The sequence below is a fragment of the Anoplopoma fimbria genome, chromosome 10, assembly GCF_027596085.1.
Source record: "Anoplopoma fimbria isolate UVic2021 breed Golden Eagle Sablefish chromosome 10, Afim_UVic_2022, whole genome shotgun sequence".
Classification (NCBI taxonomy): domain Eukaryota; kingdom Metazoa; phylum Chordata; class Actinopteri; order Perciformes; family Anoplopomatidae; genus Anoplopoma; species Anoplopoma fimbria.
The window spans coordinates 6,648,067-6,667,918 of record NC_072458.1 but is presented as its reverse complement, the minus strand read 5'-3'; the positions used below and the strand labels follow the sequence as shown (position 1 = coordinate 6,667,918).

General features: G+C 39.0%; 1 protein-coding gene across 1 annotated transcript in view; it reads left to right on the top strand.

The window, feature by feature from the left end:
* The window catches only part of LOC129096798 (CUB and sushi domain-containing protein 3-like), a 317,998-nt gene that overhangs the window by 276,470 nt on the left and 21,676 nt on the right, over window positions 1-19,852 (top strand). The window contains 11 exon segments of the mRNA XM_054605442.1: window positions 127-304; window positions 3,574-3,719; window positions 7,403-7,483; window positions 8,327-8,440; window positions 8,562-8,750; window positions 9,018-9,176; window positions 12,355-12,543; window positions 13,594-13,779; window positions 14,264-14,458; window positions 15,405-15,578; window positions 17,550-17,723. Of these exon segments, the coding sequence (XP_054461417.1) occupies window positions 127-304; window positions 3,574-3,719; window positions 7,403-7,483; window positions 8,327-8,440; window positions 8,562-8,750; window positions 9,018-9,176; window positions 12,355-12,543; window positions 13,594-13,779; window positions 14,264-14,458; window positions 15,405-15,578; window positions 17,550-17,723 (1,785 nt within the window).

The following is a 19,852-nucleotide window of genomic DNA, read 5'->3' as shown; positions in this document are numbered from 1 at the left end:
TCATTACGTGACTGATGGAGACGTTTCCTCCCTCAGTCATCCAGATAATTACTAAAGCTTCACAATGGTAATACTAATTTGCTGGTAATTTATTAAGTGTAATTCTGTTAATATTTTGTCTCACAGCTCTCTGCGGTGGCAACATCACATCGTTAAATGGAACCATTTACTCTCCTGGTCACCCTGAGGAATACCCCAACTTCCAGGACTGTGTGTGGAGTGTTAGAGTTCCTCCTGGACACGGCATTTACATCAATTTTACCGTACTGAACACTGAGCCCATATACGACTACATTACCGTCTGGTACGTGTTTCTCAGTTATTTAATTCTCTTGTTTTTCCACATCTTTACTGCAAATCTCAACTGCAAATGTTCATTCTCTTTATGTGCTACTGCTTATCAATCCTGTCCATCTTTCCCTGCCTCATCAAGATTTCATTTAATTAACTTAACTTAATTTTGTTCCTTTTTCTGACTAAGTAGGCTTTAATTTGTACCACATATGTGGAGAACTTTTGCTACATACCATCGTCTCTCACACAGGATGTCATGCTCTCTAACATCTCTTCAGAGCTGGCCTCTAATTGGCTCAATTCCAGCAAGGGTTACTATGACTACAGACTTCTCTCTTTGAATATAAAGCTCCTCTGACATAATTTCCTCCTTGTCATGTTTTATCCGTCTCTCTTTACCTATACGTCTGTCTCCCCGTCCCTCGGCTCCTCACGATATCTCCAAGTCTCAGTTGGCCCTATATGTAATATACAACACATCTTTCTCTCCCCAGCTGCCCAGCCTTGACTTCTCTCTTCATTATTCTTCTTATGGAGAGCAGCCATTGTCAACAGCAGACATTTTGTCAATGCAAAATGTTTAAACAGTGCTTAGATACCCCGTTACATAGTTATCTGCAGATGCGCGGTGGAAGCAGAACCATAAATAGGCTGTACAATCTATTTCTATGGTTGCCATGTTGCTGCCCTTCTCTACAGCTACAGCCTGTTTCCTATAAATAGACGGCAGGGTGCAGCATCAACAGTTTAGAAACGTCACCTGGCATACAGACATGGAGAGGCAGGGCTAGGCAGGAACAACACAACAACCGCAGTGTGAGACATGGTTTGCTGCTGATACATTCCCATGTATTTTTAGACCAACACAGAAGGACCAAATGTCTGTCTTGTACTTTTGTTAGTCTGTCATGATGTGAGCTCTGTCAGCCTTCCAGATTTCCAGGTTCGGCTGTTTCCACAGCCTTCAGGAAGCTCTTTAAACTTATTATAACGATAAAAAGCTCTGTTATCTATTAAAAAGTACTGCGCAATGCTCCTATTTCCGACACATAGCTGGATGACCTACAAGTGGCCAACACCGACTGTATCAATGAATAAATGTATTTTTAAAACTTTACTTCAGGAGGTTTTAATTTAGGTGCAAATAAAACCTAAGGTAATGTCTCGCACAAACCTCTTTCAGGTTAACACCATGATGCAGAAGCATTATTATGTCATTTTGTCATCATGAGTTGAAACAGTCTCACAGTAAATCAACAGATAACAACAAATGCAACTAAAGATTATTCTGCTATCTGTTACTCTATCACTTCATTTTTAGATTAATCAATTAGTCTTGACAATAAATTCTTGAAATTCCTTTCTACGCACAAATTACTAGGTAACTTAAGCCTTTGACAGCTACTTCATCATAACCCCAAGGTTCCATCTTCAGATTGCTTGTGTTGTCCGACCAATGATCCAAGAGCCAAAGAATACTAATAAGCTGTAATGCGACTGTGGCTCAATGGTAGAGCGGTTCACTGGTTGAGCAGGTTGTCAATCTATCAGAAGATGGGCGGTTTGATCCCCGGTTTTCGCTAGTCTGTGTCGAAGTGTCTTTGGGCAAGACACTTTTGACCCCAAATTGCTCCCGTAGGCATATGAATGGGTATGAATGATAGATGGTCCTGCCATCAGTTTATGAATGGGTGTGAATGAGTGTTAATGGGTAAATGACATCTAGTGTAAAAGAGCTTTTAGTAGTCGGAAGACTAGAAAAGCGCTATACAAGTCCATTTACGATACATTGAGAAAAATAAAAAGAATCCTCCTCAACCGAGAGAATGTTTGAGATTTTTGTCTAAAGTCCAACATCGTGTTTTCTTCAACCAACGGGCTGAAGCTTGTTTAGTCCCATTGCTGTGTGGATGTAGCTCAAACCTGCCATATGCAGCCGGTCTGTCCCACACCACATCACTGTCGAGCCAGGTGCCGTCCACCCACGGACCACTCTGTGAATGCTATGAATTGGTCGCACAGCATGTTCCTGACCCTGCTGTCAGTTGGAAATGGTGGACAAAGAAAAAACAGCAATTACACACACACACACACACACAAAAAACTCACAATCTCAGTCACACAGCCACAAAGTTGGCTCCCTGTAGGGAGCACAGTGTCAGTGGCAAAGGTGTGATTTTCACAGCAGTCTCCTCAGTCCAGAGCTGGCCAACCTGTCAGTTAGTCTGCTAATTGATCTCCTACTGGGAGGCTTACAGCAGGATTCCATTGTAGGGTTTATCATATATGTCACAGATGTTACCTTGTGCTACCTCACACACTTAAAGCCTTCTCTGTACTCTATATGTTGCCATAATATGCTCATAAGTGTTAGTGTGTGTTTTAGTATCGGCAATAATTATCAGTGGAAAGCAATGAATGAAACCTCCCTGACTCTGAAGCACTCAGTGTGAATCAGCGCATGGAACGATTCCTTACGTAACCTGACAGGTATAATTGGCCTCATCCAAAAACACTTAACGGCAGGAAATAATCAGTCCGTTTAACTTCACGATCATACTTTTTAATCACTGATAATGAGCCGGGGATTGGTTAGTTCCAGTCTGACAGATGGTGGGTCGGCCATTAAAGGTGAAATATGCTCACGACATTGCACACAGAGAGCCTGACCTGCCAGTTGACAGATATCTTCCTGTCTGCCTTCTGTGGTAATTGTGTAACTTTTCACAAATGCCAGGCCGATATTAGCGGGTAAGCCAAAGCCGAGTCCACAACAGGGCTCGCATTTGTTATTCTTATGAACTGACGACAGTTCAATCAATATTTATGAACTTGAGCATCCCAAAGCAAGAATAAGGGGAGCCAGGGCTTTGAAATGTGTTGTCATCAAGAGACAAAGGGAAGATGAGCCCATGGCCGTGCACGATCAATCCGGGCGGCGGCACTTTGTAACACAATGTCTGATTCCATTCGCAGTCAATGGAGCAGCTTCAGGTTTTGCCTCCTGAATGTCGTAAAGTCTCTTCTATCTCTTGTTTGTAGCCTCAGAGATGAACCATTCTCCTGGTCACAAGTAGCCATTTCACTGTCAGAGATGACGGCAATAACTTCTTTGAACATGTGTTTTAGGTTGACTTTTCTCTCCCATTGTTCTATAAAGAAAGACCACTTTCATTCGTTTATGGGTCTTAAGTCTCTGAGCTCCCCCTTTGTAACACAAGATTTCTGTATGCTTGTATGTGTGTGTGTGTGTGTGTGTCTTTCTTTGTTTCTTTGTAGGGATGGTCCAGACCAATCATCTCCTCAGATCGGCCAGTTTAGTGGGAACACAGCGTTGGAGTCCGTCTACTCGACTTCCAACATCATCCTCATCAAGTTCCACTCTGACTTCTCTGGAGCCGGTTTCTTTGTCTTAAGCTACCATGGTGAGTTACTAATGACATAATCAATTTTGTCACAGAGCTGGTGATGGAAACATTTGATTGAGCTTGGTTCGGTTGAAATACTATATTTTCATTAACCTTCTCTGAAGTTGGTTTTGTTGTCCTGAGGTAGCGGTAAACCTATAATGCTATCATTAGTTGCGGCTGCAGTGATAGCATCGATCTGTTTGTTGTTGTGTTCGACTCTCTTCAACTTCATCATCATTACGTTCCACTCAGACCGGCTTCCTTTGACTCATTCTGACTATTGAAGTTTGCTCTTTCACTGGACCTTTTCACTCTCTGACTGAATCTGGCGTCTTTGTCAAGTTGGCCACAGTAATAATATATTAGTCACAGTGGTGCTTTTGATGGTTTTCATTATAATGGCTGCATTTCACAGCTTTTGTCAATATGAGTGAATATGAGTGTACTTAGACGTTATGCCAATGCCACTACTCCTGCTATATATACATCCAATTACTGTAAATGATAGCAATTAATCCTTTCGATTAGTGATCAATGCAAGAGAGAAGAAAGAAACAAGCGTTGCACAAGAAAACAAAAGTTGCAAAAGTCTGAGTGACCAAAAGTTTGAACAATGAACAGCTGAATGTTGCTTATCCATCACTTTCAGTAGGTACACTAAACTGTTAGTGAGCGGAGGGTTCAATCTTTTTTCATTTGCTTCTTTGGATCCAGCCCCTCCTTGTTTTGGGGATATTATGCAGTAGCTTCTCTGTTGTTACAAAGAAAGTAGCACAAAGTTGTTTTTTAACAAAGAAAGAAAGAAAAGTTTCACTGGACTTTCACTGAGAAGTTCATTAATCTCTCAATTTAACCTGTGAATGGACATGAACCTTTTCTTGTCACCATTGTTTATCCCCAGTTTCAATTTTCTTTTTTCTTAAGATAATTGCTTTTATATACTCGAATAAAAATGACTAAACTGTGAAAACACAGCACATTCGAGAGATAAATAAACTTCTTACTTCCCTAATTTTTTTAATTGGTACTGTCGTCATGCAAATAAGTCATCATTCAAAAACTTAACTGGGGGGTGAGCTTTAGTAAGTCTCTTTCTGCACAATTCTTTACGTTGCTGTCGTACACACATACACAACGTTGTGGAGATTGTATTTTTTCTGGTCCTGAGCTGCTCTTTCTCCATGTCAAAACTGTCTATGCCATTCAGTTTTTCACTTTGATTTCCCTTTGTTTCTAAACTGCAGTTTAAGATGAAAACCCTCAACCCCCCATCCCAATTGTCTCTTTTCTTGTTACACCTGTCTGCCTGCAAACATCAGTCTTTAGACATGTTTGGCCTTTGTCCATTTGGTCTGTATCCATCCACTGTCATGTGAAAACATTTAACTCCATGATTTTACCTCTGTCTTTGACTCATCATCCTTGTTGGTCCCAACCATATAAACTCATATATTTAAAAAAAAAAAGGTTCACACTGTCCAACTGATAATGTCTTTTGTTGAAAAAAAAAAGCTTGTGACTTTATCCATAACCTTTATTTTATTTTTTTAAGCAAAAACACCTGCACAGAGGCTGTACATAAACTGAAACTCATCATATTTAGGAGCAGGGTTGTTTGTTATCGCTGCTGTTTATAATCATGAGTTTGTCTAAGATAATGACATACTGTGGTGTCCCTTGATTAAAATATGTGTTTTGCCTAGTGTTTATAAAAATGTGGAAATCTCATTCATTTAATCTGATAATGTGATAAACTAAAAGATAACAGGTAAAAATAGTTGAAATAGTTGAAATAGTGACGAACCTCACGTCTTGAAAGCCATCATAATAAATGATCATCAAACTGAAATATTATGAACAAAACCTTTTATTTAGGCCATCCAAGGTTTTCACAACTAAGGCAAGAAATGCTGCTTTTATTCCTCATCGTCCTCAGAAAGTTCCTAAAAATTAGCATTTTTTGGATAAAGGGTTGATTTGACAGAATGGCTTCTAATGAGTCTTACGCTTTTTACCCTTCACAACACATCCAGTCGTATGTGTATATCACCGCCCTCTCCCTCATAGAGCTTATATTCCCTTCTTCTCAAAAGTTTCTGTTCAGTGCTCTTTAGTGAAAAGATGTCAAGGTGTTGTTGGTTTTTTTTAGCAGGCTTTCCTTTTTCAGGCAGATATCACGTTGTTAATGAATTTCGGATGGCAGGTTTTAACTGTCAGCTGTCATACTTGCACGGGAACACTACCATCTGATGGATTAAAGTTTATTTTCGAATTTCTGCTTTAATGGAGGACGCACAGCAGAGAATGACAGGGGATGATGGATAAGAGGGAGAGGGGATGACATGTGTGGCAGTGGTTGTGAGCATTGTTTTGCCACCTTTTGTTTTATTAGACAATAAAACAAGATTGACAGAGAAAAAGAGAGGTACAATAGGTATCCACAATATGAGCAAGAGGGACTCCCTATTTGATACTATCGAGATGACTTAAGTTCTTTTTTTAAGGAATACAGGGAAAAATAAGCACCAATCCTGGCAGAGCTTCTCCAGCAGGAGGGTTGTCAAAGTAAAGGGACAAAGTTTCAACATGTCTTATTCAGCGTCCTTTAGTGATGCAACTGCATGTCACAGTTTGCATCTGAGACAGCTGCTGAAGTGCAGCTCTGGTTTGAAATGCCAAATCAAGCTTCCATCCACTGTTTGGAAATGTTTAATCCAGGTCATTGTCCGTCTATTTATTTATCTCCGGGTCAAGGTTCTGAATGGCAGGGCCCTCATTGCAGTGATGAGGACCATGCAGTGGTGGATAATGTTGTCATGGACGAGAGACTGAGAAAGTCAATGTGACATGAATGTGGAAGCGGCTATATGAAAAAAAAAATGGTCTTGGAGCTTAGTGAGATCAATGACTGCTCCCAGTGATCCTCTCCTCTTACGCACAGAAGCGCGGACATTGCTGCACACTCACACACACACACACACACACACACACACACACACACACACACACACACACACACACACACACACACATGCACATGCTCAGACATGCACACACACAGAGAGACCACAAGGCTTTGATATGCATGAGAACAGCAGATACTATTGGCAGGTCTCATTTTCATAGTCAATTTCATCCTGACTTATAGCCCTCAGCTCTTTCTCCCTCTCACTCTTTAGTCCTCCCCTCTCTCTGTCTGTGTCTGTCTGTATATCCTCCCCCCTTCTCTCTCCCTCTCCCTCTTTCTCTCCCTCTCTCTGTTAGTGAGTGATCTATGGTCATGCAGTAATATTGATTACAGCCCTCAGCTCAGTAGTGTGAAGGCAGTTCCTTTTTATGATTCAATGCAGGGCTGTGTCTGTGTAGCCGGTCTGTTTTTGATCCTGGCGCTTTGCTGGCCTTACCTTCTGTACTTAAAAAGTGACGATAAACTGAAACAAGCCAGATTAAATAAAACGGACAGACAACAAGTTGTTTTTTCTTAAAGATTTGTCATTTTGGGAAAGTCGTCACAGGCGCAGACAACTGGAAGCTTACGCATAAGTGCAGGTAAAATCCACAGTTTAAAAAAGACAGTGGAACTCTTTCCCTTTGTCACTTGAGATTAGGTGTACAGACCACATTTCCTCTCACACATTCTTATATAATGTCCCCCTCTTTGTCCTCCCTCCCCTCCTCTGCTGTGTCTGTTCTCCTAGCCTACCAATTAAGGGTTTGCCAGCCTCCTCCAGAAGTGCCCAATGCTGACATGCTGATGGAGGATGGCGAATTGGAGATAGGTGAGTGATCTGTCTGCCTGCGATGCCTCTAGACATGTCAATGTGATGGAGGAAGCAAACTTGAGACTTGTAACTTTCCAGTTTCTAACATGAGAACAAATATCACCTTCTCCATAATGGATTTCATACTTTTCTTCACATCTGACGCTCATTTTAAGAGACCATCGACCCTAAACTCTAAAACATATATTTTTCCTTTTACCTGTTTTATTTATCAATCTAGATTGTTTTGGTGCATGTTGCCTAGTTTTGGAGCTATTGGCTATGGAGATGTCTGTCTTCTCTCCAATATAGTGGGACTATGTGGCATTATAAACTCAATAGGAAGTATTTTCTTTATACCATTATCTTGAGAAACCAAGTCATGAATTCTGGAAAGAAACATTGCCATATGTCCCATTATATTCAAATGAAAAGCAGGCTACATCCAATATCTCCAAAACTAGGAAACTCACACCAAAACAATCTAGATTGATTATTCGCACTACATGTTAGAGGAACAATATATATTGTTGATTTTTTGGTAATCATTATGTAAATTCAGTCAAAATGCAGTCTCATAATGATCTACTTTGCATAGTGGTGTAGGAAGTATTCAAATCCTTTATCTGAACAAAATTAGCAACACCACCCAACAAAATGTCTCCTTAAGTCCTGCATTGAAAATGTTACTCCAGTAGAATTGCATAGGAATCATTATCAAAATGCAATTAGTTCATTACAACTACAAGCAATTGATTGGCCACAGACTGTATACTGCAGGAAAGATCAACAACGATGTTTCCTTCTCGCTGCTTCAATTTTGCTTTCTAAACTCAATTCATAACCTTTTTGTGTGTTCAGGTGACATCATCAGGTACAGATGCCAGCCTGGATTCTCATTGGTTGGCAGTGAGATTCTAACATGTCGCCTCGGAGAAAGATTACAGATGGATGCATCACCTCCAACATGCCAAGGTGGTTAAACACAGCAGCACATTAAGTGTTTTTGATTCATTTCTCAAATAGTTTATGAAACAAAAAATGGTGCATTCTCGTTTAACATAACCTCTTTTCTCCCTTTGTTTTCTGTCCACAGTCCAATGCCCTGCGCATGACGTGCGATACGACTCGTCTGGTGTCATCCTGAGTCCCGGTTGGCCAGAAAGCTACCCCAACCTCCAAATGTGTTCATGGAGCATCACCGTAGAAAAGGGATACAATGTCACCATAAACTTTGAAAGTTTCCACACTGAGAGAGAGTTCGACGTGTTGGAGATTTTTGATGGTAAAAAATTAAAAAAAAACCTCCCAAAAGCACACACACTGACGTTATAGTCAGAATTTAGCTCAGAAGTTTAGTATTTCGTAGAACCTCATGTTGCACACACATAAACGGACATACTGTTTTTCTCAAAGGCATTAAGGTGTGATGATCACCATGGGAAACTGGAAATACAGTTATAGCCACAAATTTACAAAATAGAGCAAATCGCAGTTTATGTTAACTGTCTCATTCTTTCTCTCCTCCTGACTTTTTGTCGATCTCTCTCAGGTCCAACAGCCAACAGTCCGACTCTGGCAACGCTGAGCGGAGACCTGCAAGTGCCCTTTAACCTCACGACCTCTGGTCACCAGTTCCTGGTCCGCTGGTCCTCGGACCATGGCACAAACAAGAGAGGCTTCAAAATTCGCTATGTTGGTGAGTACCAAAGTATGTATCCCAACTTTATTTTACTACTACTTTATATCATCATGATGCATGGATATAAGAGACAGACAGAAATACAAGGAGACACTCTGAGTGAAAGAGCACTTGGAGGAGTTGTTCAACCTAAAAGTTGCGTCGATTGAGAAAGTTTTTCCAATTTGGGATTTTTGAGAGAAAAGAGTGGTTTTCAAGAACAGGGATTATACAAGAAAGTTGATGAAAAGAAAGTAAATAACATCTGTATTGTATCATTCACATCCAATTTGTCTCTCCATCTTCAACTTACTTTTCTACCTCACTTCTGTCTGTCTCCTAAAGCAGTTTACTAAAGTGCATTATGGTTAACTGTTATTCATTCAAGGAAAGCTTCATGATGCTGTTTCAAAGCAATCTTTGCATTTAGACAGTCTTTTACCTGGGCCTGCTAAGTATAACTTTAGACTGTTGGGCATTAAACACCTTCACTTGGGTAATGAGGCTTGAGTGCTTTATTCAAGGGCATTTTTTGACATTTAAGGGGTAGATACTGTATTACCTGTTCAGTTTGCGTTTTCACTTCATACAGTCTAATCAGAAGGCAGCTTCTTTAACCTTTAAATCACCACTGATCTGTATGATGAATTACATGCTGAATAGTAACAGAAAAGCCTCCCAGGACTCTCGCACTCAGTAACCTTCTTTGGTAGCTGTGATTAATGTGAGCATCTGCAAGGATTGTTTTCCGTTTTTTTACTTGGACAATCAGGCCAGTTTGTGACAACATCCTCCTGCCAACACTGCAAGAAAACACAACTTGTAATCACAAAGTAAAAAATGTAATTCTCACGTTAAAAATGAATGTTTTCTCATTATTACGTCACACCAATACCTTTGATTTTAACAAGAAACTTACTTACTTGTCATTATAACAAGATAAACTGGTATTTCATGATATAAAACCTCTGTGTGATTGAAGCAGCAGCTTAATGCTATCAATCTTAAAACTACTTCAAGGCGAAACAGCCTGAACTGGATCTAATGAGATATTGTCAGCTGGCTGCTTTGCCTACAGTATATTCCGGTTCGATGATACCAGACGAGAGCGTTAATTAGAAATCACTGACGAACTGAACAAACCATTGCCGGCACTGATTCTGTGTTTTCAGACAAAGGAAAACAGAGTAAAAGGAACAAAACTCCCTCACTAACTCATAAAAGTGGAGTCAGCTATTCTGGACAATGATTTTTGATATTGAACTCAACATGCAAACAAATACCCCCCTCCAGATTTACTATTCCTCTTCAACTGCCTTTTTCTTCTTACATCCATGGCCTTTCCCCTTTCCTGTGCAAGAGCCCTTTGTTGCTGATTGGCTGGAATAGTGTTGCATGGCTCGGTCAGAGACATGTTGTTTGTTTCCCATTAAAAGAGCCAAGGCTGTGTATGAACACTGGATTTTTTTTAAGTGCACACACAGAACTAACAGGTAATGGACCGTGAGGAGGTATTCACTGAATTTGATTTAAAAAAAAGCATTTTGGATTGGAATCGCTGACTGCACCTTCAACTGTTCAATTGGAGTGAAAATCCCATAGAGGGATGATACTGGGCCAGTGACAGTCCAGAGGGGTATTTAAACTCATCATTAATGAATAAGGCCAGTTAAGAACTTACTTTTGGGCCATTGTCCAATTTGAAGAGATACAGACCAGGCAACTTGCCCAAGTCAACATCTAACTGGACCCAGGCCTGGGTTATCTTTATATGCTATGACTGAGGAACATAATGAAACTGCTAGTGGTACCGTATCATATGAAATACTGACATCATTGTATAAGGACTTTTATCTACTGCCATAGATACAGAGACAAATAGAAGGAGAAAAAAATCTATTAACAAATAGACTTTGCTTAACTTGTTATCATGGGGTTTTTGTGGTCGTAGCAAGATTATCTTTTGATTTGCCCACAGCTGCCAATATCATCTGAAGTAAAGTGGAAATCTTTCTTGGTGTAAATATATTTTATAATATTGCATTACGCCATTGACTTGTGGACAGTGTGTCCGGTCATGTCTGACATCTACTGTAACTCTACTCGTTGATTGTTTGTTCAAAAAGCCCTGCCGGGACAGAGTTATTATTTATGTTATTCGATATTCAACAGCATGCCGGATAGATCAAATTTACATTTGGATTTTAAGATGTTCTGGAAAGGTTTAATTAGCGTTATAAAAGTGGTAATTAACAATTCTGCTCACAGAACATTTTGTTTAGTTTGTTTTAACAAGCTTTTTGATGTATTGTACCTGAACTGATGACATCCTACTCCATCTCATGCTTCTAATAGCGCTGTTTAAAATGCACAATTGAAGCCCTAATTGTGATCAGTAAAAATTGTAAATCACTCAATAACGAGATGCATTTGCCATTTGTTTATTTTGGCTGTGCATTTATCTGAAGACAACAACATTTGGTGTTTTAGATTAAGTCACGACACAATAATACAATATGGTGACAACATAGTACTGTTAGTTTTGGCACGGTTATAAAATAGTACTGTAAGTAGTAGTAACACTTTCTGTGATGCCCATGTTTATAATGAATTGATATATTTTATAATGCACTATAATATTATTATGGGTTGCTCTAAGTGGTCAATGTTTGCTTTAAGTAAAATAAAAAATATATCAAATCGACACAAGAACAACACATAAAATGTTTTAAAATTATTTTTGACTTTACATAGAGCAAACAATGGCCACTTAGATTATTTTATAATCACATTACAATACATCATGAAATTATAATTTATTACAACTATGGTAATAACAACTATGGGAGTTATAATACTAGATGATCCTTAGATAAAAATGTCAGTGAGTGTCCTGCACTTATAAGAATGACGATGCTTGACCTCATAAGTCTTTATATAATGCTTAATATTCTGTTATGATTATTGTTATAACTCATTATGAATATTTATGAGTGCAGGAGAACTATAATTACACTAATTATACATAAGAGATAAACAAAATGTTTTGTATGTTTATGATAAATTATAAACATGGGCATCATAGAGAGTTAACAAAGTACCTTTTTGGCTTGTTAACTTTCTAGTTCCTCTTTTAGTGGCAGTGAACCAGCTCATGTGAACTCATTTCAAAACCTTTTTTTTTCTTTCTGTGTTTCCTCCCCTCCAGCTCTGTACTGCTCAACCCCAGACTCTCCACTCCATGGCTCCATCTCCTCTCAGAGCGGAGGCCATGTTAACAGCGTGGTGCGCTGGGCTTGCGACCGTGGTTACAGTCTCATAGGCAACGCCACAGCAACCTGCCGCCGCTCGTCACTCGGCTACCACGCATGGGACTCTCCTGTCCCTGCGTGTCAAGGTGTGTTTGTTTGTCTGTGTGTAAGCTGAACTGAAGTATTTTGTATATGTGATGTTCATAAGTATTACAAAACATTGTCATATGCAGGTATGCAATGCAATATGAGTTTAACAAAAAAGGTGCAAGTGTACACTTCAGCAAAGATACTGAAAATTGACTTGTTTTACTATTTACAACTCAAAGTGAAAGATTGAATGCTGTAATATTGCAGCCGATTCTTTCTTTCATGTTACCTTCCATTTAGGTGGAATGCTAATTGAGCTGATTTACAATAAAATAAGTTTGAACAGCTATGTAAATTTGACATTCAAATAAGTTTGTTGCTTACTTGACCACAGCTAATGGAGCTAACACTGATATAATTACTATAATAAATATGAAGTATGGTAGAAATGTACTAGTGTACTATTTTTATGCAGGTTCAAGTGAGAAAAATGCCAGAAGCAATGTTCATATAAAGGGGCTTGTGAATGCCACATATAATTTATTACCATTTGGTAAAATAGAAAAGAAAAAATTGCTAAATATTTCCTTTGTCTTTCTATCTCTTTATAAGTGTATTTTCAGAACATACTGCAATATGTTCTACAAAGACTAGATGACTATTTTATGTTGCACTGCTCATCTTTTCCCACACATCAAAGCACCGTAGGAAGCCACAGCCCGTAGCTGGTATTGATATAAAGTCAAATGAAGGATGTATAGCAGATTGTCGACGCTGTGTAATTACACGGTGCGGTGCTCTACAAACCAGTCTATTTAAAACCAGTATGGACTGTGAAGCAGCAATTCCAGCAAGATGGATGTATTTCGCTGGCAGTGGTTGAATCTTAAAATCAAGCGTCTGTTGATTGTATATTTTTAGTTTGATGGCTTCATTGAAGAAACTGTGTGAGCTTGTTAACAAATGCACAATACACAGCAGAGACATTTCAAACAAAGTACACATCAACCCGGCCTACCTGACAGACGTAAGTGTGCATTAGTGCTTCCTGTGTGTGTCTGTTCACATGTTGTCTTCTTAACCACCGTGTTTCTGTCCTCCCAAAGCTGTCTCATGCGGGACACCCAAGGCTCCTATAAATGGCGGCGTTTTAACAGCCGACTACTCCGTCGGAACAAGAGTTTCCTATTTTTGTAACGACGGATTCAGACTCTCCAGCAAAGAACTGACGTCAGCCACCTGTCAGCCTGATGGCACATGGAGCAACCACAATAAGATACCACGATGTTCTGGTTAGTAACACATGGATGTCAGTGGAATATCAACAATATAAATACCACAAAACTGATAGTATTACAAATTTGTATGATTTGATAGCACTGTATGAATGTAAATACCAGACTCCAGTGAGATTTCTATTGTGTCATTTACAAAAAAACACAAATATTTAGAGCTGGAGTGCAGAACGTTTACCTATAAATGAACATCTGTCACACTCAAGTACTTGCCAAACAAGTTCACACAATGCTAATTAGGCCTATCGCTGCCATGGACTTGTATTTTGCACTAAACCAGTGTTGTTGTATTTGGTGTCTATGGCAAAATTCCCTCAATGAGCAATATACTACTTACTGTTATGCAACATTTTTTGGTCACGGTATTAAATTGAATACTCATTTTAATATCTGACACTTTTTTAATATGTTATTTGTGTTATTTCAATGAAAACTCATTTGATGTTGTTTTACTTTCTCCTCTCACTGTCTGTCTCTGTAGTGGTGGTGTGTTCCAGCATCGGGTCATTTTCTTTAGAGCACGGCCGCTGGAGGATTGTCAACGGCTCACATTACGAATACCGAACTCGCATTGTGTTCACCTGCGATCCGGGATACTACAGATTGGGCCCCGCCCACATCCAGTGCTTACCAACTGGCGTGTGGAGCTGGAGAAATGACAGGCCGCACTGCCAGGGTGAGTAGCATATGAGGGTTTCATGACATCTGTGACTCAAAAACAATATTAGCAATAAGACAGCCATTATACTTATCTGAATTTTAAGGTATTAGAATCGTCCCAATTAAGGCAAATAATCTTAATGAGCTAACTTAAATCATGTTAACTTTTTGTGTATTTACCCTGATATCCACACGCACTTGTGAGTTACTGTGGATAATAACGGCAATTATGTACTCTTGCACACATAATAAAAAATAATGAAAGTAAAAAATCCAAGACAATAAATAGTCTGATACAAAAATCCCCCCGTACAACGTAGTTGTTTTGTAGATTTTGGTTTTTGCACGGATTAAACAAATTAATTATTAAAATAAGTTATCTTAAAAGATGACAAAGTCTGGCTAGCTCTTTCTCATGTTTCCATATATTGTGCTAAGATAAGCTAACTGGCTATACTGGCTATTTATATTACATGGACATAAATCTGCTTATCTAACTCTTCGCCAAAAAGCAAATAAATATATATTTCTAAATAAATAAGTGAATGCCTTAAAGGCAAGCCAAAGGCTATCAGCAAATTTTTAGATTAATATTTTTTGTAAGACTGAAAGATTTTGAAAAAATATTCACTGTACATGGAAATCATTCCATTCTTCCAATCCAAGCTCTTACCAGAAAGTGTCGCCTTGACATTCTTGTCATCTGTTTTTCGACATTTTAAATCAATTTTGTTTTTCTTAAAATAATTCTGTGACATTTGAAAAATGACTGTTGTTTTCTTCACCAGAAAAGTTTCCACGTAGGAAAAAAATATATATTGGCACTCAATTTGTGTGATGAACAGCTCGCCGTGAAGGCAGCATTCCTCACTGAAACCAAAGAGCTCTACCAACTACTCAAATAACATAAATAAATACTTTGGTGCACTAATGTTTTTTTTGTGTCTGCTTGTGTTTCTCAGTTATATCTTGCGGTGAGCTGCCATCTCCACCCAGTGGGAAGAAGATTGGTACTCAGACAACATTTGGCGCTACGGCCATCTTTACCTGCGATGCTGGCTTCATGCTGGTGGGGTCAGCTGTCAGAGAGTGTCTGTCATCTGGACTTTGGAGTGGAATGGAAACAAGATGTTTAGGTACATAACTAATAGAGCTAGTAATGTATTCTGTATATATGTATCGTGTAAGCTGTAATATATATTATAGTATATCTGGACACTGTCATTTTCTCACTTTATTTAAAGGCTGAGAGGAGATATTTGGCATGTTAGCACACGCAAACACAAAAGTTGACCATTAGAAAGGGAGTTTGAAAGCTGTGATTTTCAAGTCTGTCTAATGAGGACAGGTTTCAAATGTGGGCACTGTGGTGTCTGTGCCCTGCACCTCTTGTCAGGCTTCAAAGCTGATCCCCTCTGGCTTTGTCCACCTCACAAGCAAGACTATCACAAGCTTCTGCTGTGCAATCACCAAATTCAGTTTGAATGTTCTTTTTTTTTTTTTTCCATATAAATAAGCCAGAAAAAAAAACCACACAGCTACTTTCTTCTGTCAGTATGCCAGCAAAAGGTAACAGATGTTATGACATGGTGCTGTCACTTCTCTATGAAGCTTCTGTAGAAACAGCGCTTCCCAGAATACTTCACAGGCTGAAGGGGATATGAGAAGCAATTTATACCCAAACAGTTCAATGAAACTTAACCTAGACTGATGAGGAGGCATGATTCTGTCAAAAAAAAAAATGCTATGAACGCAATTCAATAACTTTTCTTATTACTCTTCAAAACGAAACTAGCTTGACTGTATTGGTTTTGCATATTTAAACAAAATCTGATGGTCAGAGCTGAGAGATTCAATACAAATATACTAATATTATTACATTGCATGTAAATACACATTTACAAATTAAATACAATTACATTAGCACTGTGCAGTCAGACCTTGGGGAGTTAATCTAATTAGGGAATAAAGAGGCTCACAAATCCTGTTTGGTTCGCTGTTACCAGGTAACGTCTGATTCTTTAAGCACATGGACATCTTCATTTTAGAGGAAGATGCTTTTCAAGGTAACACAGCTGTTAAAAGATTGCAGGGGTCAAGTGACCATCTGAACCTTCACAAAAAATGATGCTGATACGATTTAAGACAGAGCTCCATATATTTTGTGAGGATGGGAGTGTTTCATGTGTTTGTGTTTGCTTTGAGTCACACGTCTCATAGACAGGGTAAACCAGGTTTCAAGCTGCCGTTGTCTACTTTTAGAGGCTTGCAAAAGGTTTGAGCAGATGTTTAACGATTGTCACAAATAAAATATCCCATACGGAGGCAGCAAACTGAATCCAAGGAAATGTTCAACCCTCAAGGTTTGTTTAAGACTCCCAGGCCTACTTAAAATGTTAGTGTTTTGCTGATATGCTCCTTATATCCTTGAACAAAACACAGAGAATGCTTCTCATGGATAATTTTGAAATATTTAAAGGCAACTAGCTAACTCTCGGTCACGACTAAAGTAAGTCAAAGCAAGTAAAGAAAACAACAGGACTTTTGTTTAAAAATCTAAATCACAGGCTAAGCCCGATATAGGAAAGCCAAGACATGGAATAATAGGGAAACTTTAGATAGAAACATAGATACAAGATAGGTACACTACAGATACTAAAACTGGTAATGAAAGGAGACATTTACTTAAAGTTAGTGCAACATCAATTGTGTCTTCACAGAGTTGGTGGTCATACGAAGGTCATTGCGAATTTTCAATCAGAGGTTATTTGACATAAGACAACCACAGACACGCATAGACAGCAGCTCTATTACAGTTGAATTAAGTTAACTTTAAGCCATTAGATGAATGAAAAGTTGCCAATTTTTCAAAAACATTTCCTCGCTAGTTGACAAAATTTACCAAATTTTCTCCAGGTGTAATACGTTACCTAGCTAACCTGAGCTAAATTTCAAATTTAGGAACCTTTTCAGATTTCCAGGATTGCAGAAGTAGCTTTCTGGCTAATAGTTTTGGTAGGGAGATTTTAGCCTCATGCCTACTCTTAACCACCAAGACAGTGTTACCTATAGTCTGAGTCCTCTGCATGTCTGTCTGTGTCTTTCAGCTGGTCACTGTGGAATCCCAGAAGGCATTGTGAACGGCCAGGTGATCGGAGAGAACTTCGGTTACCGTGATACGGTCGTCTATCAGTGTCTGCCCGGCTTTCGACTAATAGGCTCATCTGTTCGCATCTGTCTCCAAGACAACCAGTGGTCTGGACAGCTGCCCGTCTGCATACGTAAGGAAAACACACATTTAATTATCACTAAAGATTCACCTAAGCTAACAAATGAACCGAACGCCCTCTACTACACATACTATATGTCTCATGGACAACTTGTGGTCTAGGTGGCTGCCTGTCTTTTCATCTAAATACAAACAAATAATGAATGAAAGGTTTATAATGCAGAAACATGGTCAAACGGACAGTGGTGTTGGTTTGTGACACAAATCCAAATTCCTCTATATTCTTTCCTGTTTATGATAAAAACAAGCAGGGAAACAAAACTAGTCTGAGCTTTTTTATGCATGTGTGTGCATGCACGCAAAGGATAAATAGAAGTTGTTCTCAAATGTTTGAGGCCAAAGTTTATCTTGAGGATGCTTGAATGCCATGGTATGTTTTGCTATCTTCCACTAGCTGCTAGATACCAAACAGAGAAAGTGGAGTATTTTCAAATAGAGGCAATTTGAGTATGAAGTTTTAATAACGTGCTCAGCATTTTCTTCTTCATTTTCTATGTTTTATTTGCCTGTGGAATTGCAGAATCAATATCATACTTCTTAGAAATCAGTTATGAGGCATACTAATAATTAAAAAGGCCTGATCCTTGACAAATTAAGATGTATTTTTGAAAAAAAAAACATATTAACGCCATTGGGTAGTAATTCCACTGTTTAACAATCACCAACTCTGGTTTAATCAAAATAAACCCTTAATTCAAAGAGTTATGTGTGAAAATATGCTCGCCCTACATGCTGTTTTCCCTGCTGTCTCTCTCTCTCTATGTAGCTCTTTCTTTTGTCAAAAAAATTGACAAAAATCTGCCCAAAACATTTTTTTTTCAATTGGGCAAAGCTTAAACAGGAATAAGAGTCTGAGTATAATATGTATATATCTATAAACATAGAATTGAATTGTATAAATGTACCATATTGACAGCCATATCGCTCCATCTATTTGAGTCAGCATTGGCCTCTATTTGATCCGCTAAAGGTATTTGTGCATCCCTTGTCCTTGAGCGTACAGTCAGCAATAATAATAAAGGGTTAATCAGTCCAGCAGTATATAAGACTAGCTGTCTAGCTACCTTTAACATTGTCTATAAACACAGCACCAATGTCTCCACCAAGGGAGTTTGTCTGTTAGAGCAGATAAACCCAAGTCAAATTTCATTCAAGGGATAAAAAATTCTAAATAAACCATGGACCTTTTTGTTCAAGAGCGATTACGCATTGAGTAAAGCCAGCATAAGGTTCGTTCTTTTGAGAACTACACCTTTCTGGATGTATTCACCTAATAGTCCTGAGGTTCTGCAGATTCACACCAACAGTCTTATATAAAGGGCCAGAGGACCCAACTGCCAGTATGGTCTGGATGAGATAAATAGCTCGGCTTGAGGATAAAGCAGAAGGCTCTGACATTTCCAGGCTACTGTGAAAATCTTCTAAAATTGGACACTTACTGTAAGCATCCTGAACGTTTTCAGTCAGCAACTGGGCACAGCTAAGGTGGTGAGGAGGACTGCCATCTCCAGCCAATTACAGCGGCCTTTTCCCAATAGAGACAGTTCACTAAATTAAAACCATGTTTAAAAGGCGGAGGTGGTGACGTAGTGTCAGCATTTCTTCGGTAGCAGGGGCATGATAGGGAGTTTAAATTGACTATGAAATAGTTTTTACCTACGACCCTTTAGGAAAAAGAAATGTTTAATAAGAGGACTTTATATCAGATAGTATGTTCTTGTGTATGTATGTGTGTTTGGGCTAGGCACGCATCTGTGTCTATGTGCTCATGATAGTGTGTGTATCTGGTGTTTCTGTGCTATGCTGTTTTTATTGAGGTTATTCATGCAGAAGTTATTGAGGGAAATCATTTTACAGCCAAATTATACTGTAATTATGGAAATGAGAGCCTCTTGTTTAGAGACACAAACCGAGAATGGTGATGAGACTCTGATGGTGTGTGTGTGTGTGTGTGTGTGTGTGTGTGTGTGTGTGTGTGTGTGTGTGTGTGTGTGTGTGTGTGTGTGTGTGTGTGTGTGCTGTGTGTGTGTGTAGCTGCAGGGCATGCTGACAGTGTCAGATAAATTTGTATCTTAGGCAAGCAAACAAACTTCTGATTCCCTGATGAAGTGAAAAAGGCAG